The sequence below is a fragment of the Pleurodeles waltl genome, chromosome 3_1 (assembly GCF_031143425.1).
Source record: "Pleurodeles waltl isolate 20211129_DDA chromosome 3_1, aPleWal1.hap1.20221129, whole genome shotgun sequence".
NCBI lineage: Eukaryota > Metazoa > Chordata > Amphibia > Caudata > Salamandridae > Pleurodeles > Pleurodeles waltl.
Genome location: NC_090440.1, coordinates 182,268,231 through 182,293,934, shown reverse-complemented (window position 1 = coordinate 182,293,934; position 25,704 = coordinate 182,268,231). Strand labels below are relative to the sequence as shown.

At 46.9% G+C, this 25,704-nt stretch overlaps 1 protein-coding gene across 4 annotated transcripts in view; it reads right to left on the bottom strand.

The window, feature by feature from the left end:
- The window catches only part of CLK3 (CDC like kinase 3), a 211,341-nt gene that overhangs the window by 70,927 nt on the left and 114,710 nt on the right, over positions 1-25,704 (bottom strand). For all 4 annotated transcript variants that reach the window (XM_069222125.1, XM_069222126.1, XM_069222127.1 and 1 more), the window contains one exon: positions 12,522-12,601. In XM_069222125.1, the coding sequence (XP_069078226.1) occupies positions 12,522-12,601 (80 nt within the window). The remainder of the gene's footprint in view (positions 1-12,521; positions 12,602-25,704) is intronic.

The following is a 25,704-nucleotide window of genomic DNA, read 5'->3' as shown; positions in this document are numbered from 1 at the left end:
ATTCCCCCAATAGGGTTAGGATTGTGACCCCCTCCCCTTGGGAGGAGGCACAAAGAGGGTGTACCCACCCTCAGGGCTAGTAGCCATTGGCTACTAACCCCCCAGACCTAAACACGCCCTTAAATTTAGTATTTAAGGGCTACCCTGAACCCTAGAAAATTAGATTCCTGCAACTACAAGAAGAAGGACTGCCTAGCTGAAAACCCCTGCAGAGGAAGACCAGAAGACGACAACTGCCTTGGCTCCAGAAACTCACCGGCCTGTCTCCTGCCTTCCAAAGATCCTGCTCCAGCGACGCCTTCCAAAGGGACCAGCGACCTCGACATCCTCTGAGGACTGCCCCTGCTTCGAAAAGACAAGAAACTCCCGAGGACAGCGGACCTGCTCCAAGAAAAGCTGCAACTTTGTTTCCAGCAGCTTTAAAGAACCCTGCAAGCTCCCCGCAAGAAGCGTGAGACTTGCAACACTGCACCCGGCGACCCCGACTCGGCTGGTGGAGATCCAACACCTCAGGAGGGACCCCAGGACTACTCTGATACTGTGAGTACCAAAACCTGTCCCCCCTGAGCCCCCACAGCGCCGCCTGCAGAGGGAATCCCGAGGCTTCCCCTGACCGCGACTCTTTGAATCCAAAGTCCCGACGCCTGGGAAAGACCCTGCACCCGCAGCCCCCAGGACCTGAAGGACCGGACTTTCACTGGAGAAGTGACCCCCAGGAGTCCCTCTCCCTTGCCCAAGTGGAGGTTTCCCCGAGGAACCCCCCCCTTGCCTGCCTGCAGCGCTGAAGAGATCCCGAGATCTCTCATAGACTAACATTGCGAACCCGACGCTTGTTTCTACACTGCACCCGGCCGCCCCCGCGCTGCTGAGGGTGAAATTTCTGTGTGGACTTGTGTCCCCCCCGGTGCCCTGCAAAACCCCCCTGGTCTGCCCTCCGAAGACGCGGGTACTTACCTGCAAGCAGACCGGAACCGGGGCACCCCCTTCTCTCCATTCTAGCCTATGTGTTTTGGGCACCACTTTGAACTCTGCACCTGACCGGCCCTGAGCTGCTGGTGTGGTGACTTTGGGGTTGCTCTGAACCCCCAACGGTGGGCTACCTTGGACCAAGAACTAAGCCCTGTAAGTGTCTTACTTACCTGGTTAACCTAACAAATACTTACCTCCCCTAGGAACTGTGAAAATTGCACTAAGTGTCCACTTTTAAAACAGCTATTTGTGAATAACTTGAAAAGTATACATGCAATTTTGATGATTTGAAGTTCCTAAAGTACTTACCTGCAATGCCTTTCGAATGAGATATTACATGTAGAATTTGAACCTGTGGTTCTTAAAATAAACTAAGAAAAGATATTTTTCTATACAAAAACCTATTGGCTGGATTTGTCTCTGAGTGTGTGTACTTCATTTATTGTCTATGTGTATGTACAACAAATGCTTAACACTACTCCTTGGATAAGCCTACTGCTCGACCACACTACCACAAAATAGAGCATTAGTATTATCTATTTTTACCACTATTTTACCTCTAAGGGGAACCCTTGGACTCTGTGCATGCTATTCCTTACTTTGAAATAGCACATACAGAGCCAACTTCCTACAGGAGGTCTAACTCAATGCCCGTATTTTTCCAGGAACTGTAGATCACAGATGTCAGCAGCAAGCATTTAGCTCACTGAGACTAGGTCATGAAATTTCTCTATGTATTTTGTCCCTTCAAAGAGCCTGCTAGAAAAGTTAGAAGAAACTCAACACAGCAGCTGTTGCAAAATGTTTTAAGAGCAGAAAAAATATCCAGTAATGGCAGATACAGAATCTGTTTTGGATGTAAGATAGAAGGTTTGTGTAACATGAAAAGGAGCAGATGCATGTAGATTTCAGAAGGGCAAACAATGCTCCTTTATTCCAGCTCCCTTAAGACTGGAGTGAAATTGTGAATTCTGCAAATAGCCAAGACTTTGGTTAGCTCGAGTTTGCAGCCAGGGACCTTATACATGGGCTAAGGTCTTTGCACCATTCTGGATGTCACAAAAAGAACTGATGTGTGACAAACTGATGTTTTACCAGAGACATGGCCCTATTGCTTTCTTTTGAGGCTCGGGACAGACCATTTTGTTTGACCTGCTTAGAAGCTTAGATGCTGCACCTATCATGAAGAGCAGGAGTCTTTCCAAAAGGGAGACCAGAAAAAGGTCCAGTTCACTCCTAGCTCGTCTCTACTAACTACCAAAAATAAAAAATGCGACAATAAGTAATTTGTCTACCAGATCAGCAAAATCTAGAACATCCTCCCACTTCATATGCAAACAGTCACTAATCACCTAATGTTTTGAAAATAACTTAAAACCTGGCTATTTATTTAGAAGCCAATGAATGTTTCAACCAACTCACTACAAGATATTTAGCACCAGGGCACCTTTTTTGCCAATCAGGTGACCCCAAAACCATCTCTCTATCCCTTACAGTTCTGGAGATCTACCTAGCTTTGAAGTCATGGTTGCAGTAACCCTGAACCTAATTCACGAACACTACTGTGCCCCTGGATCCAGCATGGTGATCCTTGGATGTCCCCTTTCCCCTGCTCTGCACTCATCAGAAACAGTTCCGAGACACAGAGCCATAATGTTCAGTATCCCGGAAGACAGTTCTGTGGGCTCCCTCACTATTTGTTACACACTTCTCATGCACAGACATGAAATCAGATGAGACCACTGCAGGAGAGTGCCCCTTTTGGGATGGTTACAACCTCCCACACTTTTTGCCCGAAATCGATGCGACTTGACAGAGTGTGCGGGGGTCCTGCTACCCAGGCCCCAGCACCAGTGTTCTTTCCCTAAACTGCACCATTGTTCCCACAATTGGCACACCCCTGGCACACATCTAAGTCCCTTGTAAAAGATACCAGTGGTACCAAGGGCTCTGTGACCAGGGAGGGTCCCTAAGGGCTGCAGCATGTATTGTAACACCCTAAGGGACCCCTCACCAAGCACATGCACACTGCCATTACAGACTGTGTGTGCTGGTTGGGAGAAAAAGGTAAAGTCAACATGTCATCCCTCTCAGGGTGCCATGCTCACCAATCACTGCCTGTGGCATAGGCAAGCCACCCCTCTAGCAGGCCTTACCGCCCTAAGGCAGGGTGCAATATACCACAGGTGAGGGCATAGCTGCATGAGAAAAATACCCCTACAGTGTCTACGTCCATTCTTAGGCATTGTAAGTGCAGTTTGGCCATATTAATTACATCGGCTGGGAGTTTGTCATTACGAACTCCACAGCACCATGATGGCTTCACTAAAGGCTGGGAAGTTTGTTATCAAACTTCTCAGCAAAATAAGCCCACACTGATGCCTGGGTTGGATTTATTGTACAATGGGCCAAAAGGGCATCTTAAAGATGAACCCTGTATTTAAACCAACCCTTTAGAGTAAGGTTGACCAGTCTGTGCCAGCCTGCCATTAAAAGACAAGTTTCTGACCCCCATGGGGTGAGGGCATTTGTGCCCTCTGAAGTCAGAAAGAAAGCCTGCTCTGGGTGAAGGAACTGCAACACTTGGCAGTGAGAGTCAACGGCTCAGGACCCCCCACCCCCCAATGAAGACCCACTTTTGGTGCAAGTCCGACGGGAAAATTAGGAAAAACAAGGAGGAGTGACCACTACAGCTAAGACCACACCTAAGGTGTCCAGAACTGAAGTGACTTCCTCCCTGCAGAATCCTACATCTTGGAGTACAATAGGGTTAGGAATGTGCTGCCCCCCCCCCCCCCCACCCCACTCCAAAGGAAGTGGGCACAGGATGGGTGTAGCCACCCTCAGAAACAGTAGCCATTGGCTACTGCCCTCTGACCCTTGTAACCCCCCTAAATCTATGATTTATGGGCAACCCTGAACCTAGCTCACAAGATTCCTGGCGACCTCAAGAAGAAAAGAAGAAAGAAGCAAGAAGAAAGACTGCTAAGCAGACCTCAGCAGAGAAGACTCCGGACACCAACTGACCTGGCCCCAGCCACCCGCCTGTCTGCAGTTTCAGAAGCCCTGCTACAAAAAGGTGATGCTTCCTGCAGAACCAGCGACCTCTACAAACCCCCAGAGGACTGCCTGCCCACCAGAGGATCAAATACTCCTGAGGACAGCAGCCCTGTCTACAAGAATGCCCAAGAAGGACTCTTGAACTGCCCCAGATCCACAACTCCTGCCCACTCTGCACCCAACACCCACAGCACGTGTTTTGGCGGCCCACAGCAGGCCCCCAGGAGATTCCGACTGTGTCCACCCTGAGTTGACCCCTCCTGGCCAACACGAAAATGACTGCAGCCTAAACCCAGAGTACTCCCTGACTGTGAGAGAACCGGATGAAGATACCAGACACCCAAAGGCACCCTTGCAGCCCCCTGGCCTTGGGGAATCCACCAGACGGTCCAGCAACGTTCAGCAGGTGGCCCTCCTCCTTGTCCAACCTTTTATTTTCAGCAACCATCCCCCTGGAGCCAGATTGTAGCAACTTTGTGACCCCTGGAGTCCCTCTACTGAAAAGCATTTGGAGCCCGATGCTGCGTTTGCACCCTGCACCTTGCCGCCCATGTGCCGCTGAGGATGGGTGTTTGGTGCTAACCTTCTGCCATAGAATACCCCCCCCCTCTCCCCAGTGCTCAACTAAACCACACAGGTCTGTCCTCAAAGGTCTCAGGTATTTACTTGCCAGCAGATCTGTTTACGAGTGCCCCTGGTTTCCATAGGATCCCATTCTAAACAAAACACCAACTTTGACCTTTGTAACCAGCCGGCCCCGTGTTTCTGGTGGTGTATAGTTGGGGTCATCTTGAACCTTGATCAGAGGACATCCTGACCCACAGAGTCTGGAACTGTAAGTTGAGTACTTGTCTCAAAACTGCAGTAGCACATTTCCCCCTGCAGACTGTTCTGAAAAGTGCATGTACCCTTTTCACTACAGATCACTGCACCAGGTCACTGTAAGCCACCCCTACGGTAGGCCCTCCTAGCCCAGAGGGCAGGGTGCAGGCACCTGTGTGTGAGGGCACCCCTGCATGAGCAGAGATGCCCTCACGAACTCCTGCTCCATTTTCATGGACTTTGTGAGTAGGAGGATGCCATTTTATGTGTGTACTGGACATAGGTCACTAACTAAGTCCAGCTACATAATGGTAACTCCGAACCTAGGCATGTTTGGTACTAAACATGTCGGAACTATAACCCAATACTGTTGCCAGTATTGGAAGTATGATTCCATGTACTTTAGGGGCTCCTTTGAGGACCCCCAGCATTGCTCCTAACAGCTTTCTGGAGTTTTCCAGACAGCCTACGCTGCTGCCACCCCTCAGACAGGTTTCTGCCATCCTGCTGCTTGACCAGCTCAAGCCGAGGAAGGCAGAACAAAGGATTTCCTTTGGAAGAAGGGGGTAACACCCTCTCCCTTTGGAATGAAAATGTCACTTACCCAGTGTACATCTGTTCGTGGCATCAGTCGCAGTAGATTCGCATGTTCTGCAATAGCTCGCCATCTGGTGTTGGGCCGGAGTGTTACAAGTTGTTTTTCTTCGAAGAAGTCTTTCGAGTCACGGGACCGAGTGACTCCTCCTTTTGTCTCCATTGCGCATGGGCGTCGACTCCATCTTCGATTGTTTTTCCCCGCAGAGGGTGAGGTAGGAGTTGAATTGTAGTAATAGTGCCCATGCAATGGAGTGACTAAGTATGCACCTATTTAAGGTTGAGATGATACATATATAAATAATTGAAGGTAACTTCCAAACTGCTACAGGCTCCCGGGGAGGCGGGTGGGCACATGCGAATCTACTGCGACTGATGCCACGAACAGATGTACACTGGGTAAGTGACATTTTCAGTTCGATGGCATCTGTCGCTGTAGATACGCATGTTCTGCAATAGACTAGTAAGCAGTTATTTCCCCAAAAGCGGTGGATCAGCCTGTAGGAGTGGAAGTAGTCTGAAATAATGTCCTTAATACAGCTTGACCTACTGTGGCTTGTTGTGCGGATAACACGTCTACACAGTAGTGCTTGGTGAATGTGTGAGGCGTAGACCATGTGGCTGCCTTACATATTTCTTGCATTGGGATGTTTCCTAGAAAGGCCATGGTAGCACCTTTCTTTCTGGTTGAGTGTGCGCTTGGTGTAATGGGCAGCTGTCGTTTAGCTTTAAGGTAGCAGATTTGGATGCATTTAACTATCCATCTGGCTATACCTTGTTTTGAAATTGGGTTTCCTGCATGAGGTTTTTGAAATGCAATAAAGAGTTGTTTAGTCTTTCTGATGTTCTTTGTTCTGTCAATGTAATACATTAATGCTCTTTTGACATCTAATGTATGTAGTGCCCTTTCAGCTACGGTATCTGGCTGTGGAAAGAACACTGGAAGTTCCACTGTTTGATTTAGATGGAACGGTGAAATAACCTTTGGCAAAAATTTAGGATTGGTCCTTAGGACGACTTTATTTTTGTGTAGTTGTATAAAAGGTTCCTGTATAGTAAACGCCTGAATCTCGCTTACTCTTCTCAGGGAAGTAATGGCGATGAGAAATGCCACCTTCCAGGTTAGGAACTGTATGTCGCAGGAGTGCATGGGTTCAAAAGGTGGACCCATAAGTCTAGTTAGGACAACATTTAGGTTCCATGAAGGAACAGGTGGTGTTCTTGGTGGTATAATTCTCCTAAGGCCCTCCATGAATGCTTTAATGACTGGTATTTTATATAGGGAAGTTGAATAGGTAGTCTGCAGGTATGCAGATATTGCTGCAAGGTGAATCTTAATGGAAGAGAAAGCTAGGTTAGATTTTTGTAAGTGAAGCAAGTAACCCACTACATGTTCTGGAGTTGTGTGTAATGGTTGTATTTGATTAATATGGCAGTAGCAAACAAACCTCTTCCATTTACTTGCATAGCAGTGCCTGGTGGATGGCCTTCTTGCTTGTTTTATGACTTCCATACATTCTTGGGTAAGTTGTAAGTGCCCGAATTCTAGGATTTCAGGAGCCAGATTGCTAGATTCAGCGATGCTGGATCTGGGTGTTTGATCTTTTGGTTGTGCTGTGTCAACAGATCTGGCCTGTTGGGCAATTTGATGCAGGGTACCACTGATAGGTCTAGCAGCGTTGTGTACCAGGGTTGCCTTGCCCAAGTTGGTGCTATCAATATGAGTTTGAGTTTGCTTTGACTGAGTTTGTTTACCAGGTAAGGAAGGAGAGGGAGAGGAGGAAAAGCGTAAGCAAATATCCCTGACCAGTTCATCCATAGGGCATTGCCTTGGGATTGTTTGTGTGGGTACCTGGATGCGAAGTTTTGGCATTTTGCGTTCTCCCTTGTCGCAAACAAGTCTATCTGAGGTGTTCCCCAGAGTTTGAAATAAGTGTTCAGAATTTGGGGGTGAATTTCCCATTCGTGGACCTGTTGGTGATCTCGAGAGAGATTGTCTGCGAGTTGATTTTGTATCCCTGGTATAAACTGTGCAATTAGGCGAATTTGGTTGTGAATTGCCCAATGCCAAATTTTTTGTGCTAGCAGGCTTAACTGCGTGGAGTGCGTCCCTCCCTGCTTGTTTAGATAATACATTGTTGTCATGTTGTCTGTTTTGACGAGAATGTATTTGTGAACTATTATTGGTTGGAAAGCTTTTAGTGCTTGAAAAACTGCTAGAAGTTCTAGGTGATTGATATGCAGTTTTGTTTGATGTACGTTCCATTGTCCTTGTATGCTGTGTTGATTGAGGTGTGCTCCCCACCCTGTCATGGAAGCATCTGTTATTACGTATTGTGGCACTGGGTCTTGGAAAGGCCGCCCCTTGTTTAAATTTATGTTGTTCCACCACAGAAGCGAGAGGTAAGTTTGGCGGTCTATTAACACCAGATCTAGAAGGTGACCCTGTGCTTGAGACCACTGTGATGCTAGGCATTGTTGTAAGGGCCTCATGTGCAGTCTTGTGTTTGGGACAATGGCTATGCATGATGACATCATGCCTAGGAGTTGTAATACCATCTTTGCCTGTATCTTTTGTGTTGGATACATGCGTTGTATGATGGTGTTGAAATTTTGAATTCTTTGTGGACTCGGAGTGGCTACTCCTTTTGATGTGTCTATTATGGCTCCCAGGTATTGTTGTACCTTGCGTGGCAGAATTTTGGATTTTGTGAAATTGACGGTGAACCCTAGTTTGAAGAGGGTTTGTATGATATGATTTGTGTGATTTGAGCACTCTATTAACGAATGGGCTTTGATTAGCCAGTCGTCTAGATATGGGAACACATGTATTTGCTGCCTTCTTATGTGTGCTGCGACCACTGCTAGACATTTGGTAAAGACTCTTGGTGCGGTTGTTAATCCGAAAGGCAGTACCTTGAATTGGTAATGTATTCCTTTGAATACAAACCTTAGGTATTTCCTGTGCGATGGGTGTATTGGTATATGGAAATAAGCATCCTTGAGGTCTAAAGTTGCCATGTAGTCGTGCAGTTTTAGCAATGGCAATACTTCTTGTAGTGTGACCATGTGGAAGTGGTCTGATTTGATGAAAGTGTTCACTACTCTGAGGTCTAGGATTGGTCTCAGCGTTTTGTCCTTCTTTGGTATCAGAAAGTACAGTGAGTAAACTCCTGTGTTTATTTGTGTGTTTGGCACTAATTCGATTGCATTCTTTTGCAATAGTGCCTGCACTTCTATCTCCAGGAGATTGGAATGGTGTGTTGTTAAATTTTGTGCTTTTGGTGGTATGTTTGGAGGGAATTGTAGAAATTCTATGCAATAACCATGTTGGATAATTGCTAGAACCCAAGTGTCTGTAGTGATTTCCTCCCATGCTTTGTAATGATGACCTATTCTTCCCCCCACTGGTGTTGTGTGGAGGGGGTGAGTGACATGTGAGTCATTGTTTAGTAGTAGGGGTTTTGGGGCTTTGAAATCTCCCTCTATTTCTAGGGAATTGCCCTCCTCTATATTGTCCCCGAAAACCTCCTCTATACTGTCCCTGGTAAGTGGACGGTGTTGCTTGTGAGGTGCTGGCTTGTGTGCTTTGACCCCGAAACCCCCCTCGAAAGGGCGTTTTACGGAATGTGCTGTAATTCCCTCTGCTCTGCGGGGAGTAGAGTGCGCCCATGGCTTTGGCAGTGTCTGTATCTTTTTTGAGTTTCTCAATCGCTGTGTCCACTTCTGGACCGAACAGTTCTTTTTCATTAAAAGGCATATTGAGAACTGCTTGTTGAATCTCTGGTTTAAATCCAGACGTTCGGAGCCATGCATGCCTTCTGATAGTTACAGATGTATTAATTGTCCGTGCAGCTGTATCTGCAGCGTCCATGGAGGAACGGATCTGGTTGTTGGAGATGGTCTGTCCCTCCTCAACCACTTGTTTTGCCCTATTTTGGAAGTCTTTGGGCAGATGTTCAATGAGATGTTGCATCTCGTCCCAGTGGGCTCTGTCATAGCGTGCAAGTAGTGCCTGGGAGTTCGCGATGCGCCACTGGTTTGCAGCTTGTGCTGCGACTCTCTTACCAGCTGCATCGAACTTGCGGCTTTCTTTATCTGGGGGTGGTGCATCTCCAGAAGTGTGAGAGTTGGCCCTTTTCCTAGCTGCTCCTACAACAACAGAGTCTGGTGGCAGCTGTGTTGTGATGAAAGCCGGGTCCGTAGGAGGCGGCTTATACTTTTTTTCCACCCTTGGTGTGATTGCCCTACTTTTGACCGGGTCCTTAAATATGTCTTTTGCGTGCCGGAGCATACCAGGGAGCATAGGCAGGCTTTGGTAGGAGCTGTGGGTGGAGGAGAGTGTGTTGAACAAGAAATCATCCTCGACCTGTTCTGAGTGGAGGCTTACGTTGTGAAATTGTGCTGCTCTAGCCACCACCTGAGAGTACGCGGTGCTGTCTTCTGGTGGAGATGGTTTTGTAGGGTATGCCTCTGGGCTGTTATCTGACACTGGGGCGTCGTATAGGTCCCATGCGTCCTGGTCTTGGTCACCCTGGCTCATGGTGGTGTGAGCTGGGGAGTGTGATGGCGTTTGTGCTGGTGAAACGTTAATCACGGGCGGAGGAGAGGGTGGTGGTGTAACTCTTTTCACCACTTTTGGTTGTGGTGCTTGTTCCGTCTGGAACTCCAACCTTCTCTTTCTCCTAATGGGGGGAAGGGTGCTTATTTTTCCTGTCCCCTGCTGAATGAAGATACGCTTTTGCGTATGGTCCGCATCAGTTGCTTGTAGCTCTTCCTCAAACCTATGCTTTTGCATTTGGGAGGTTAGCGAGTGCTCTTCTGTATAAGAGCCCGAAGCTGGGTCGCTTGCAGTTTGTTTCGGCATCGAAACTTTGTCTGCGTGTTTTTTCGGCTCCGAGGTGACTTTTTTCCTTTTCGGGGCCGAAACCTCTCGGCGTCGATCTGTTTCGGTGCCGCTGTCTCGGCGTCGAGCCGTGTCCACACCGGCATCTCGGTGTCGAGGCTTGTCTCCAGCACTTTCTCGGTCCCGAGAAGGCTGCGTGCCGGTGTCTCGACCGGAGTCGGACGATCTCGGCACTGTTTGGGCCTTTTTCGGTGCCGACGGTCGGTCACCGAATTTATGGGTCGAGCCATGGCCTGGTGGCAGTGGCGTCCCCTGGGCCTTGTAAATGTTTCTTTGTGTGGTTTTCGACGTCTTACTCACGGTTTGTGTATCGTCGAATCCTTCGGAGTCTGAGTCTTGGATCGAGAAGGTACCTTCCTCTTCCTGTTCCTCGAACTCCCGTCGGGCTGTCGGTGCGGACGCCATTTGAAGTCTTCTGGCTCGACGGTCTCGGAGTGTTTTTCGGGACCGGAACGCACGACAGGCCTCGCAGGTGTCTTCGCTGTGCTCAGGTGACAGGCACAGGTTGCAGACCAAGTGTTGGTCTGTGTAGGGGTATTTATTGTGGCATTTGGGGCAGAAACGGAACGGGGTCCGTTCCATCGGCGTTCCTCAGCACGCGGTCGGGCCGACCAGGCCCCAACGGAGGATCGAAAAACTACCCCGAAGGGCACCGGAGCTCTTCGATCTTCGATGCGGTGTTGAATCTAAGTACGCCGATCCCGAACGCAACAATACCGACGAAAATCTTCCGAAATTAACTATTTTTTCCGTTCCGAAACTCGGAGCGACAGGAACACGTCCGAACCCGATGGCGGAAAAAAAACAATCGAAGATGGAGTCGACGCCCATGCGCAATGGAGACAAAAGGAGGAGTCACTCGGTCCCGTGACTCGAAAGACTTCTTCGAAGAAAAACAACTTGTAACACTCCGGCCCAACACCAGATGGCGAGCTATTGCAGAACATGCGTATCTACAGCGACAGATGCCATCGAACATAGGTGTTACACGGCTTGGGGGGTGTAGCCTCCCCAAGCCACTGGTATGCTTTAAAAGGCACATTTGGTGCCTTCCCTCCATAAACCAGTCTGCACCGGTTCGGAGACCTCCAGTCCCTGCTCTGGTGCGAAACTGGACATTGGAAAGGGGAGTAATCACTCCCCTGTCCATCATCACCCCGGGCTGGTTCCCAGAGCTCCTCTGGTGGCCACTTGGTTCTGCCATCTTGAAACCAAGGTGGGCAGAGGCCTCTGGGAGCATCTTAGTGGCCAGGACAGGCAGGTGATGTCACAGCCCCCTCCCTATAGGTGGTCACCTTGCTAGGTGACCAATCCCTCTTCAGGGCTGTTTAGGGTCTCCCTCTTGGAAGGCGCAGTGCTGGCCCGGTGCAACCACGGAGCCAGGCCTCAAATGACAACACTCCCTCGTCTCGTTGGATGACTTTGACTGGTGGGAGGAAGTCTAAGACCTCTTCGTCTTCTTGCTCTTTTACTTTTTGTTGGACTTACCCAAAGAACTTTGACGAAGATCGATGGCTCTGCAATGATGCCGCGATCTTCCTCTTAACCAGGATCAAGAGTTATGTGGTGTTGCATCTCAAAAGGCTAGGAGCTTGAGGGATTCGCTTCTTCAAGGCCTTGTAGTGCATAGCCTGGTAGTCAACCCAGGTCTCTGCGTCACTGTCACACTCGAGGCACCAGTGCAAACAAGATGAAGTCCATCACTGACATCTGTCGGTGACATGCTCCGCAAGACTTGAAGCCAGCTCTTGTAGTGGACATAGCTGCCACACAAGGAGAAACATTCTCCAAAGACTTAGACATATGGTTGAAAAAAGGCAGTCAAAAAGTGACGGGGTAGCTCTCTCTGGATGTGCGCTGACTGGCACAGAAAGAAAAGAACTGATGTCATGCGCTGTGATGCCACCTATATAAGCACCGCGCACGTCCCATCTGGCGTGGACAACTCCACGTGGAGTCGAACACCACCACTTAAACAAGAACATCTTCAAGATCCAGTCCAACGCCTGAGTATAATTCCAAGGTAAGGAATCCACAGCTATAAGTCTCTATCAGATTGAATTCTTCACAGGCAAAAAGATGAAATGATAAACCATCCACATGTAAGCTGTTCCTAACACAAATATACCTGCGATCAGGAAGAAGGTAAGGTTTACAGGGCAACTCTCACCTTGTTTTGCGAATCATACGTGAGGGTAATGGTCCAAGGAACTTTTCCATCATAACCAAGTGTTCACGATTTTCATGCGTCTGTGAAAGAATAACAAAACGTTACTTTCATCCTGATGGATAGGAATCAAATTGGGCAGCGAGAGTACGGCTGAGAATTCAGCAACTTGGCTCCTATACCAATGTATTATTTTGTGTCTTATTTTTAAAAACGTGCTTCAGAAACTTGAACTTAGCTGCATCAAAGCAAACTAGAGGGAAGGCAAAGAAAAGGGAACAAGGCTTACCTTTTTAAAGCCCGTGTATAAGTAAAAATTACAAACTCTCCTGTAAAATTGCAGCCAATACGGTCAGTCCCTGCAAAGGAGGAGATGAATAGACAGGTCCAAGCCCCACATTCAGATTGCAATTTAACATTTTGAGAACCCCAACATCTTTGCAACACATTAAAAACCTAGAGCACCTCAAGTAGTGCTGGCGGATGTGAGGGTCACTAAAAGAAAAAACTATAGGACAGGCGAGTATAAAACCAAACAAGGAAGGGCAGCACATCTTTCTCAACTAACATGGAGGATCGAAGGCTGGTTAATCGTAGAAAATGGTACAATCTTTGTGTGCAAAGAAACGGTGTGAGTTGCTGCAGAATTCTTGAAGAACTATGCAAAATGCACTGGGGTCTAGTGGCAACAGTAAATTAAAAAAGGGAGGATCTTTGAAGTTTTTTGGGGCTTTCAGTGGCTGGCTTGCAGTGAAGTCTTTTGACCGTTAGGATAGCCATGTTTTAGGTTGTGTTGATAGATATGGTAAGCCTTTGTCTTGTAAAGAACGTGGCTTTGTCCAGCATTGCTTAAACAACGCACTCGTTCGGATGTCACCAAGGGTGTGATTACACTTCTTATATGGTTGTCTGGAATACTAGTCTCTTAATCATAGAGGCAACTGGATCTAGGGCTCTTCGGGCTGCTAGGGTGTGTAAAGTAAGGCTCCAATGATTAGCTCAGTGTTTTGTGGAAGCAGCAGAATGAAAACACTGGAGGAGGCTGCAAGGCATTTATAGGATGGCTAGAGTTTTCTTACATTCTGGCAAGACTGATGACAGACTGATTGAAGAGAAAGCAGAATATGAGAGGCAAGTGATGTCATTAGTTAACTAAAGTTAACATAACGTCAACTGAATGGCCTTTGTTGTGCAGAGTTCTGATGCAGCCGAAGGAAAAACTTGTTTGAAGGAATGCTGCTGCAAAGATCTTTTAGTTGTCATTGACCAAGGTTTAAGGCCAGGTTTAAAGTCACCAACAGGAATTATCTTTTTTTGCTGTACAATTGTACCTCACTAGGATGGACAAGGAGGATGTTCTAAATGAAAGTGGGGGAGATAAATGATGCAAAACGTATCCAGCAGATGAAGGTGAGAGAGCAAGAAGATGAGAATTGGGTAGCATGTGTGGAAATCCAAGACTGGTTGGCTCAACTCAGCAAAAGTGGGTCAATGTGAAGGACGTCTTCTTTTTGGATATTGTCAATTGTGTTGACCAAAAGGCATTAGGCAAGTGAGGACTGGATTTAGTAGAAGTGATTTATAAAACTTCGTTCTCTATGTCTATTTCATTTTTCTTTTGGTTAGGCAGATTTGATTTTTTTCTGCTAAAACAATCTCCAGGCTGCAGGATACCATTTCGTCTCCAAATGTCTGAAATTAAATCCGTACTGTGCTTTGCTGCCAGCAAGCAGGCTGGTCTACAAATCAACAATCCTTGGTCTTTGTATCTTAGGGAAAATATTTTGCCTTTGACCAGAATTGCACTTGCAGGCAGGTTTGTACCACAGAGTACTGTGTATTATGTAAACAGTAGGAAAACAATTCAAGAACCTAGTTTTCCTTGTGGTGTTGCTCTCACTACATTTGGTACCACTAGTCATCAGAACCAATACAGAAAACAAAAAAGCTTAACACCTATATATGTATATGTATACTGTAAACCTAGCCAAAAGGCAGCAGAGCGCTGTACAAGGTCAAAAGTGAAGATATGGTGAACAAGTGATTAGAGGGATAGCTGCTCTGTGGATTGCTACCGCATCATGATGTAGTGATCTTTGAAAAGGTGTATCTTCATCTCTTTCCTAAATTGGAGAAGAGTTAGGGTAGTCCCGGAACATGATGGGATGTTGTTCTAGATCCTGGGTACATAGACAGAAAAGACCTGTTTTTTGTAGGCCGACCCCCCAACCTCCAAATATTTTCACACTTCTGTATCTGCAGTCTGATGGTGGGTAGACTGAGGTGTGCTGGAAGCCACCTAAAATGGTGTCCTTATCAGTATGATAGGTGGTGTATACATCCTGATGGCTTTGTAAACGATACAGCTGGTTTTGAAGATGGTGTGGTTCACTAAAAGGACCAAGCGATGTTCCATCAGGAGGGAGAAGCTGATGTGATATTTCTTCGGCCATGGAATAACCTAGATAGGTCCAAGTGGCTATCTGCTCTTATCCTAAAGGCTAACATGGTGCATTAAAAGAATCAGGTTACAGTGCCAGGAACAATACCACAATGGTAGAGTCCTGATTCTTCAAAGCAGACTGTCGGTACAAAACAGCGTGCAGTACATGTAAAAACTGTGGTTACAACAAACAGTACATTGGGCTCAGGCAGTGTATTAAAACTGTACTTCTTCATTAGTATAAAAAGTTAACTGTGCAGCAGACATCGCAATGAATAGTAAAAGGATGAGGATTCTGTACAGAGAGTTCAAACTAGAAACGCTACTCATGAATTTAAGCTGGTGAGTTTGATGATCCCTCTAAGCACCTGTTTGTGGCATGTGGTGCTGTAGATTCACATGCTCTGCATACTCCTGCCATCCATTGTTGGGTCTGGATATGTGCAAGTTGTTTTTCTTCGAAGAAGCGTCTGTTGTCACAAGGGAAAGTGACCCCTCCTCTCTGTGATACTGCACATGGGACTCAACTCAATAGTTTACGTGGAGGCGGTGAGAATGGAGTGTGAGTAAAGTGTTAGAAAGAGATGTCCATGAATATGAAAGTATAAAGAATACTGCAATGGCCACAGGTGTTTGGGGGTGGAAGGGTGGGCACAAGTGAATCTACAGCATTACATGCCACAAACAGATGCTTATAGGGTAAGTAACATAATCCGTTCAATGGCATGTGTGTCTTTAGATATACGTGCTCTGCATAGACTGTAAAGCAGTGTACTCCAGAAAGCAGAGGCTAACCTGTGGGTACTGCAGTGTTTGCAAGTCCTACATTTCATTGCTGGCATGCTAATTCATCCACGCAGTAATGTTTAGTAAAAGTGTGTGGAGTTGACCATGTGGCTGCTTTACAAATTTCAGTTATTGGTAGAATGCCCAGGAAAGCCATAGATGGTCCTATCTTACGAGTTCAGTGTGCTCTAGGAGGTGACGGCAAAGTTCTTTTAGTTTTGGCATAACAAGTCTAAATGCATTTAATTATCCATCTTGAAATGCCTGATTTAGATATGCCCCTGTAGGAAGTTGGCTCTGTATGCACTATTTCAAAGTAAGGAATAGTATGCACAGAGTCCAAGGGTTCCCCTTAGAGGTAAGATAGTGGCAAAAAGAGATAATACTAATGCTCTATTTTGTGGTAGTGTGGTCGAGCAGTAGGCTTATCAAAGGAGTAGTGTTAAGCATTTGTTGTACATACACACAGGCAATAAATGAGGAACACACACTCAGAGACAATTCCAGGCCAATAGGTTTTGTTATAGAAAAATATATTTTCTTAGTTTATTTTAGGAACCACAGGTTCACATTCTACATGTAATATCTCATTTGAAATGTATTGCAGGTAAGTACTTTAGGAACTTTGAATAATTACAGTAGCATATATACTTTTCACATAAAACACAAATAGCTGTTTTAAAAGTGGACACAGTGCAATTTTCACAGTTCCTGGGGGAGGTAAAGTATTGTTAGGTTTTGCAGGTAAGTAAACCACCTGCGGGGTTAAGATTAGGGTCCAAGGTAGCCCACCGTTGGGGGTTCAGAGCTACCCCAAGGTTACCACACCAGCAGCTCAGGGCCGGTCAGGTGCAGAGTTCAAAGTGGTGCCCAAAACGCATAGGCTTCAATGGAGAGAAGGGGGTGCCCCGGTTCCAGTCTGCCAGCAGGTAAGTACCCGCGACTTCGGAGGGCAGACCAGGGGGGTTTTGTAGGGCACCAGGGGGGGGGGGGACACAAGTTCACACAAAAAGTACACCCTCAGCGGCACTGGGGCGGCCGGGTGCAGTGTAGAAACAAGCGTCGGGTTTCCAATGTAAATCAATGGGAGACCAAGGGGTCTCTTCAGCGATGCAGGCAGGCAAGGGGGGGGGGCTCCTCGGGGTAGCCACCACCTGGGCAAGGGAGAGGGCCTCCTGGGGGTCACTCCTGCACTGAAGTTCCGATCCTTCAGGTGCTGGGGGCTGCGGGTGCAGGGTCTTTTCCAGCCGTCGGGATTTTAGAGTCAGGCAGTCGCGGTCAGGGGGAGCCTGGGGATTCCCTCTAAAGGCGTCGCTGTGGGGGCTCAGGGGGGACAACTTTGGTTACTCACAGTCTCGGAGTCGCCGGAGGGTCCTCCCTGAGGTGTTGGTTCTCCACCAGTCGAGTCGGGGTCGCCGGGTGCAGTGTTGCAAGTCTCACGCTTCTTGCGGGGATTGCAGGGGTCTTTAAATCTGCTCCTCTGAAACAAAGTTGCAGTCTTTTTGGAGCAGGTCCGCTGTCCTCAGGAGTTTCTTGTTCCTCTTGAAGCAGGGCAGTCCTCTGAGGATTCAGAGGTCGCTGGTCCTTGAGAAAGCGTCCCTGGAGCAGGTTTCTTTAGAAGGCAGGAGACAGGCCGGTAGGACTGGGGCCAAAGCAGTTGGTGTCTTCTTTCTTCTTCTGCAGGGGTTTTCAGCTCAGCAGTCTTCTTCTTCGGTAAGTTGCAGGAATCTAAATTCTTAGGTTCAGGGGAGCCCTTAAATACTAAATTTAAGGGCGTGTTTAGGTCTGGGGGGTTAGTAGCCAATGGCTACTAGCCCTGAGGGTGGGTACACCCTCTTTGTGCCTCCTCCCAAGGGGAGGGCGTCACATTCCTATCCCTATTGGGGAAATCCTCCTTCTACAAGATGGAGGATTTCTAAAAGTCAGAGTCACCTCAGCTCAGGACACCTTAGGGGCTGTCCTGACTGGTCAGTGACTCCCCCTTGTTTTTCTCATTATCTCTCCTGGACTTGCCGCCAAAAGTGGGGGCTGTGTCCAGGGGGCGGGCATCTCCACTAGCTGGAGTGCCCTGGGGCATTGTAACACGAAGCTTGAGCCTTTGAAGCTCACTGCTAGGTGTTACAGTTCCTGCAGGGGGGAGGTGTGAAGCACCTCCACCCAGAGCAGGCTTTGTTTCTGTCCTCAGAGAGCACAAAGGCTCTCACCGCATGAGGTCAGAAACTCGTCTCTCAGCAGCAGGCTGGCACAGACCAGTCAGTCCTGCACTGAACAATTGGGTAAAATACAGGGGGTATCTCTAAGATGCCCTCTGTGTGCATTTTTTAATAAATCCAACACTGGCATCAGTGTGGGTTTATTATTCTGAGAAGTTTGATACTAAACTTCCCAGTTTTCAGTGTAGCCATTATGGAGCTGTGGAGTTCGTTTTTGACAGACTCCCAGCCCATATACTCTTATGGCTACCCTGCACTTACAATGTCTAAGGTTTTGCTTAGACACTGTAGGGGCATAGTGCTCATGCACATATGCCCTCACCTGTGGTATAGTGCACCCTGCCTTAGGGCTGTAAGGCCTGCTAGAGGGGTGACTTACCTATGCCACAGGCAGTGTGAGGTTGGCATGGCACCCTGAGGGGAGTGCCATGTCGACTTAGTCATTTTCTCCCCACCAGCACATACAAGCTGGCAAGCAGTGTGTCTGTGCTGAGTGAGGGGTCCCTAGGGTGGCATAAGACATGCTGCAGCCCTTAGAGACCTTCCCTGGCATCAGGGCCCTTGGTACCAGGGGTACCAGTTACAAGGGACTTACCTAGGTGCCAGGGTTGTGCCAATTGTGGAAACAATGGTACATTTTAGGTGAAAGAACACTGGTGCTGGGGCCTGGTTAGCAGGGTCCCAGCACACTTCTCAGTCAAGTCAGCATCAGTATCAGGCAAAAAGTGGGGGGTAACTGCAACAGGGAGCCATTTCTTTACAGCCCCACACTCCCTGCATGAGGTGGCAAAAAAGCAACGAAGAGTTGCTTGGTTTTACCAAACTCTTTAGTTCTGTCAATGTAGTATATTAATGCTCTTATTACATCTAGTGTGTGCAGAGCTCTTTTTACAACTTAACTGGGTTGCGAAAAGAAAACCGTTAATTCAATTGTCTGGTTTAGGTGGAAAGCGGAAGCTACCTTTGGAAGGCATTTTGGGTTAGTGCAAACAACTATCCTATATCTGTGTATTTGGAAAAAAAGTTTTTTCAAGGTTAGTGTCTGGAGCTCACTGACAAGTCTTAGTCAAGTGATTGCTTTTGAAAAGACAGGAACAGAAGTGGACAGTTATGCAATGGTTCAAATGGTGGCCCCATATTAAGATTCCAAGCAGGTTCAGGGGGCACTCTGGGTAGAATTAGTCTTTTCAGGCCTTCCATGAAGGTTTTAAAAACTGGTACTTTAAACAATAAATGCGGTCTGTTTTGCAGGTAAGTTTGCAAATGGAGATAGGGTTGATAACTGAAGAGTCCCCTCCCGTTTCTGTAGATAAAACTTAGCTTTTGGGTTATCTGTCCAGTCTAAGACAACTTTGCCTGTCAGGTGAATTAAGAAGGCTTTGCCTGCCAGATGAATGGCTTGAAGCTCTAAGTAGTTGATGTGTAGGACTTGGTGTCTGAAGTCCAACAGTCCCTGGATTGTGAGGTGCTGAAGGTAAGCACCCCCGCCTGTGACGGACCCGTCCACTGTGAGAATGATCTGAGGAGCAGGGTTGAGAACCGGCTGCCCTTTTGTTAATTTTTCTCTGTGCTACTATAGCAGAGAGTGATGAGTGCAGCTGTCTACCAATACAAGATCTTTTGTAACTAACCCAGTCACTGAGACCATTGACTTGCCAGACATTCCTGCAGTGGGTGCATGTGTAATCGTGCATGTCATACTATTGCAATGCAAGATGCCATCATGCATAAGAACGGTTGAACTGTTCTGACTTATGCGTTGACTGGGGTGAACCTGTTGCAGCATCATTGTGATGTTCTGAATTATGATTGCACTTGGATGCGCTACCCTAGCTGTATCTGTGAAGGTTGAAGTGTGATTACTGTATGCTGATGGTAAACCTCAACTAATGAAGAAGGTGAAGCGTGGCCTGCGTGTGTTGCAGGCACAGTGCAATCGTACTGGACTTGATGAGTCAGTCATCCAAGTATGGGAAAACAGGAATATTCTGTCTGCACAGATGTGCTGAAATTACCGTCACACATTTTGGTAAACACATGAGGTGTGGTAGTGACCCCGAATGAGAGCACCTTGAAGTGGCAATGTTTTCCCTGTAAAATGAACCTGAGGTATTTTCGGTGGTCTAGATGGATTAGGATTTGAAAGTAGGCATCCTTTAAGTTTAAAGCAGACAGAAATTCCCTGCTGTAGCTGAGGGATCACATCCTGGAGAGTTACCATATGAAAGTGTTCTGATAGGATGTAACAATTTAGTGGCCTAAGGACAAGAATAGGCTGAAGTGAGACGTCTTTTTTGGGAGTTAGAAAGTACAGGAAATATACTCCTGTCGTAGTTTGTGTCTTCCTCTAGGCAAGACTGCTGGTTTAAGGATGGCAGTACTTATGTTTGTAGGTGACTATGCCTGCCCTACAACAAGTTGCAACTGTCATCCCAACCCTCCCGGCTCACAAGCAGCACCTCACTAAAAACCCAAACAGTAAAAGGTGATTTGTGGCAGCCTTTACGCATAGACTCAAGAGTGTGACATCTCAGGAAGTGTCGTGGTTAAACAGAGATTACCCTTTTCTCACATGAACAACATGTCTCAGTCAAACACAGGCAATGAAAGAGATGCAGTAAAATTCTTAATAGGTTTTTATTAATACTACTGCAATCTATGATAAATTGCATGTGCTGCAATGATCAGGATAATGAACAGTGCAAGGAACAGAATTGTGAAAACGAGAGTCATCAGTACAAAGACCCCCACCATCTTGAAATAACATGAACGAACATGAGATTAAATATGTCCTAATACCCCAGCATGATAATCCTAACCCCTAAACTATAGAGAGCTAGGTGTGATAAACCTATCTGCCAATGCGGTGTCCATGAGAAGAGTCCTCCAACCCTTGTTACCTTGGAATGAGGACTCTAGCTCAGACTCTGTGTGGACACGAAGACTGGGTCAGCGTCAAGGCGACATGCAGCATCGATGGCAGCGATGGCATTTGGTCGGAATCCCTCTGGCTATCTATCTGTGTGAGATGTATTTATACAGGTCTGATCGGGCCCCTGACTTAGGTCTGTTCCCAAACAATAGATAAGTTATGCTTGGGATGGCAATTTATATAAACAATTCCCTCGAAAGCGCACAAGAGGGAAAGAACCTAAAGTGAATGCCTTCAGCTTGCTTAGCTTTGTCGCATGATCGTGACAGCTTAGTGCGGTGGCACGGATGACATGAAACTAAAACATTGGCCTAACTAGAAACAATGCAGTCATCTTGAAAGATATAATTAAATAAATGCGCTAAAACAGAGTGAACTAAGTAGGTTAAAAGTCACTGGGTGAGTCTGCAAGCCAGAGGGCTAAGCTAACTCCTGCTTCCCATTAAAACAAGATAGGATTCTCTACACTCCTGTGTCTTTCTCATGAAGAGGGGCTGGCTCTAAGTTCCCTATACGAAGGAGATCCTGTACTTCTTGATTTGGCAAACAAATTGTTGGACCTGGCATCCTAGGCGTGGCCTCTCCTGTCTTTTTGTCTCTGCTTCCTATGTTTTGACTGTGTGCTGGATTCTGTTTTTGGTACACTGGTCACTTTACCACTGCTGACCAGTGCTAAAGTGCAAGTGCTCCCGAATAAATTGAATGTGTAATTGACTTTTCCATGATTAGCATATTTGATTTACTAGTAGGTCTCTAGTAAAGTTCACTAGAGGTGCCCGGTGCCTGTAAATCAAATGCTACTAGTGGGCCTGCAGCACCGATTGCGCCACACACGAGTAGCCCTGTAAACATGGCTCAGACCTGCCACTGCAGTGTCTGTGTGTGAAGTTTTAAACTGCCAATTCGACCTGGCAGGTGTATCCACTTGCAAGCCTAAACCTTCCCTTTTTATACATGTGAGGCAGGCCCCTAGGTAGGGTGCAGTGTATGTTAAAGGTGGGACATGTACTGATGTGTTTTACATGTCCTATGCCAAATTCGGTTTTAACTGCTGCAAGGCCTATCCCTCTCATAGGCTAATATGGTGGCAGCCTTTGAATATCCTTAAAGTGAAGTTTCCCTTTGAGAGAAGATCGAGATCTGGAGTTTGGGGTCTCCGAACTCACAATTTAAAAATACATCTTTTAGTGAAGTTGGTAATTAGATTATTGGTTTGAAAATACCACTTTTAGAAAGTAGGTATGTTCTTGCTTAAACCATTCTGTGACTCGGCATGTTTGTGTATTCCTGTCTGAGTCAGACTGACAGTTGGGCTGTTTGTGAATCTCCTCTAGACAGTGACACAAAGGGATCTGGGGTGTAGCCGGCATATCCTGATGAGCCGCCTGAGCTAGAGTGGAGGGAGGAGTGGTCACTTAAAACTGAATGGGCTGTGCCTGCCCTCACATAACGCAGTCTCCAACCCCCTGGTGTGTGTATGGGGCCAGGCCTGGGCAAGGCAGGATCTTGTGAACAACAGACTTTCCTTTGAAGTTTGCCTACTTTAAAGGCAGAAAGGGGTGTAAGTAGTGGATCCAAAATCCCAGATTTGTATATCTCTTCTGGAACCAAGAGGAACCTCTGCCAAGGAGAAGAGCTGAGGAGAAGTGCTGCCCCTGCACTTACCTGTGACTGTGCTTTGTTGGGCTATCCTGCAGTTCCTGCTTCTTCCTGTGAAAGGGGACAAATACTGGATTTTGTGGTGTATTTGTGCTGGAGAAGAATCTCCAAAGACTTGGATTGAGCTTGCCTCCTGTTTTGAAATCTGAGGGCCATCAAAGATTTCCTGTGCCAGCACCTGGACTCTCTGCTGAGACTCCTACCCTGCCAAGTGGTTCTCTATCCAGTCCCTGGGTCCTAGAAAGGTGAAGCTGGTGGAAAAAGGACGGAAATCCATGCACAGGAAGCCGTGCGGGGAAAATTTTGACACACCACCTGCAACACAGCTGAAAAACAACACTGTGCAAAAGGATTTCTCACACATTGTCGCTGGGCGTCAAAGTCCTCGTGTCCCTGCACAGATCAGAGGTGCCTTGTCCGGAAATCGAAGCATCGCTCTCTTGTGGGAGAGGAAAAACGACGCATCGCCCACCTGACAAAGATGGAATGATGCACGGCCTCACTTAAGAGTAAGGAATAAACACATTGCTGACTTTTTCGAAGCACCCTCGCCCATGCAGCTTTATTTTTTATGCAAACAAGGTACTTTGTGTAAAATCAATGTTTCCACTGTTTTCTATGGAGTAAAACTCGTTTTACTTTGAAAATTCTTATCTTAACTTGTGTATGTTGGATTTTTGTTGTTTTGGTCTTGCTTAATTTAGATAAATATTGACAATTTTTCTATACTGGTGTGGTGTCCATATTGGAGTGTTTTCACTATATTACCGTGTGTGTTGGTACAAAAACTTTACACATTGCCTTTGAGATAAGCCTGATTGCTTGTGCCAAGCTACCAAGGAGGTGAGCAGGGGTTATCTAAGTGTGTATCTCCATTGCCCTGACTAGAGTGAGGGTCCCTGCTTGGACAGAGTGCAAACTGACTGAAAACTAGCGACCTCATTTCTAACACAAATGTTCTATGGAAAGTTTGTGTTTGCAAGGTGAGACATTTGGAGGTGTTCTGATGAGCTCCAGACAAAAGCCATGTTGGATAATGTCCAATTCCCAATTGTCTGTTATGGTTTTCCAAGTGGGGAAGAAATGCTATAGACATCCCAGACAGGTTTTCGATGGTTGGGAGGAAAGAAAAGAGAGTCACTGTTTGGATATGGAAGAGGTGGCACGAGCGGAGGTATCTTTTCCATGACCCTTGGAGTTGTTTCCCCTATATGAACGTCAGTTATACCCCGTTGAAGAGTAGGTTTGATGTTGATACCTATAGGAAGTAGAGGCATCTGATGCTGTTGTTTTGGTACCCGGTTTGTATGTAGGTCGTCGAAAAGAGCCACGAGGAGTGGGACTTTCAAGTGGCCCCATCGATTTGGCAAATTCTGTGTCTTTTTTCATTTTCTCTAAAGCTTGATCCACCTGGGGACCGAAGAGATGTTGTTGGTCAAAGGGGGCATTTAAAAGTGTCAGTTGTACTTCTGGCTTAAAACCAGACATGCGCAGGCAAGCATGCCTACGCAACAGTATACTTGTGTTTATGCTCCTGGCAGCTGTGTCTACTGCATCAAGAGCACGTCCGAGTTGCTGGAGATCAGTTTGCCCACTTTAACAATTTAGTGACCTTTTTTCTTCTACTACTCAGGGAGCTCGGACATTTCATCCCACTGGGCTCTGTCATATCTTGCCAAAAGCCCTTGAGTATTGGCAATTTGCCAATGGTTGGCTGCCTATACTGCTACCATTTAACCAGATGCTTCAATAAGTATAGACTCCGTATCTGGTGGAGGAGAATCTGTTTGGGAATTAGCCATCTTGCGAGCATCAGATACTACCAGGGAGTCAGGAGGGAAGTGACCCCTAAAGTAAGGAGGATCTGAAGGTGCTGCTTTGTATTTGTTCACCCACCCTTGGTGTAATAATACAGGAGTGTATCCAATCTTTAAAGATCTCATCTGCATGGCCGATCATCCCTTTTAACATGGGCAGGAAGTGGCATGCCCTAGTGGTGGAAAGAAAAGTCTCAAAGAGGAATTCAACATCTATAGGGTCTTTGTATAAGGGAACCTGATCATATGCAGCAGCCCTAGCTATGTGTTCCTGGAATGAAGTGGCATCATCTGGGGTGATGGTTTAGCAGGGTAAAGGCCTGGGTCGCTATCTCCCAGGGTCAATGTGGTAAGAGTCCCAAAGATCTGTAGGTGGCTGATCTATGTTATCTCCCCTTTCGTGATCGCCTGTATAGGATTGCAGAAACCTTGTGGAGTAACATTAGTTATATAAGTGAGTGATGTGGTGAAGGTGGTGAGGGAAGTAGAAGTGGTGGAGGAGAAGCAGGGAAAGCTGCCTCTACAGGACTTGTAGTAATGTAATTCTTCCTCTTTTTAGGAGGTGTAGGCAAATCAAGAGCATCCTCAAATGAAAGCTGGCACTTTCAAGGAGTAGGCGTCAACTTCACTGATTTTGTCAGAATTTGACCGGAAGAGGGCTGGATGTGGATTTTCTTTTTCTGTGATCAAGCCTTTCCGTCAGTCTCTAGGTCCCGTTCCAGTACCGAAGTGGAAGGTTTAGATGCCAAAGTAGATTTGTGTTTAGGCGCCGAAGTGGGAGTGCTGGGATCCAAGGAGGCAGATGGTCGGCGTGGCACTGAGAGTGATCGGTTTGGTACGGCAGCAGGAGGGCTTTGGCTTGGCTTTCGGTGCCAGGACTTAGGGCGAGGCCTACCATGGCCTGTTGATAGAGGTGGCCCGGAAGCTGTATTTTGGGTCAGTGGCGAAGGTTTTTTGGTGGGCTGGATAGTGGCATGTGTACTCAATGTGCGCTGTCCTGAGGGAAGATCTTGTATCTGCATGCTGAGCTTGGTTTATGATTCTGATTCAGAGTCCGGTATGGAAAAAGCCTCTTCCTTGCAGTTCTTCCTCCTGTTCGACATCATGGTGACCGAAGATGTCGGGTGTCTCCTCCAAGTCGTTGCACTGCATTTCTTTCGGACGTGCCCTACGATCCTGCAATGTTTTCGTCAACCAAACAGATAGACAGGTCTTACAGCTCTTCTTCTTGTGGTCGGGAGACAGACACAAGTTAAAAACCTGAGGGAGGTTGGTGTGCAGGTATTTCTCTTAGCAGCTTGGACAGAACCGAAATGGAGTCCGTTCCATTAGCAGC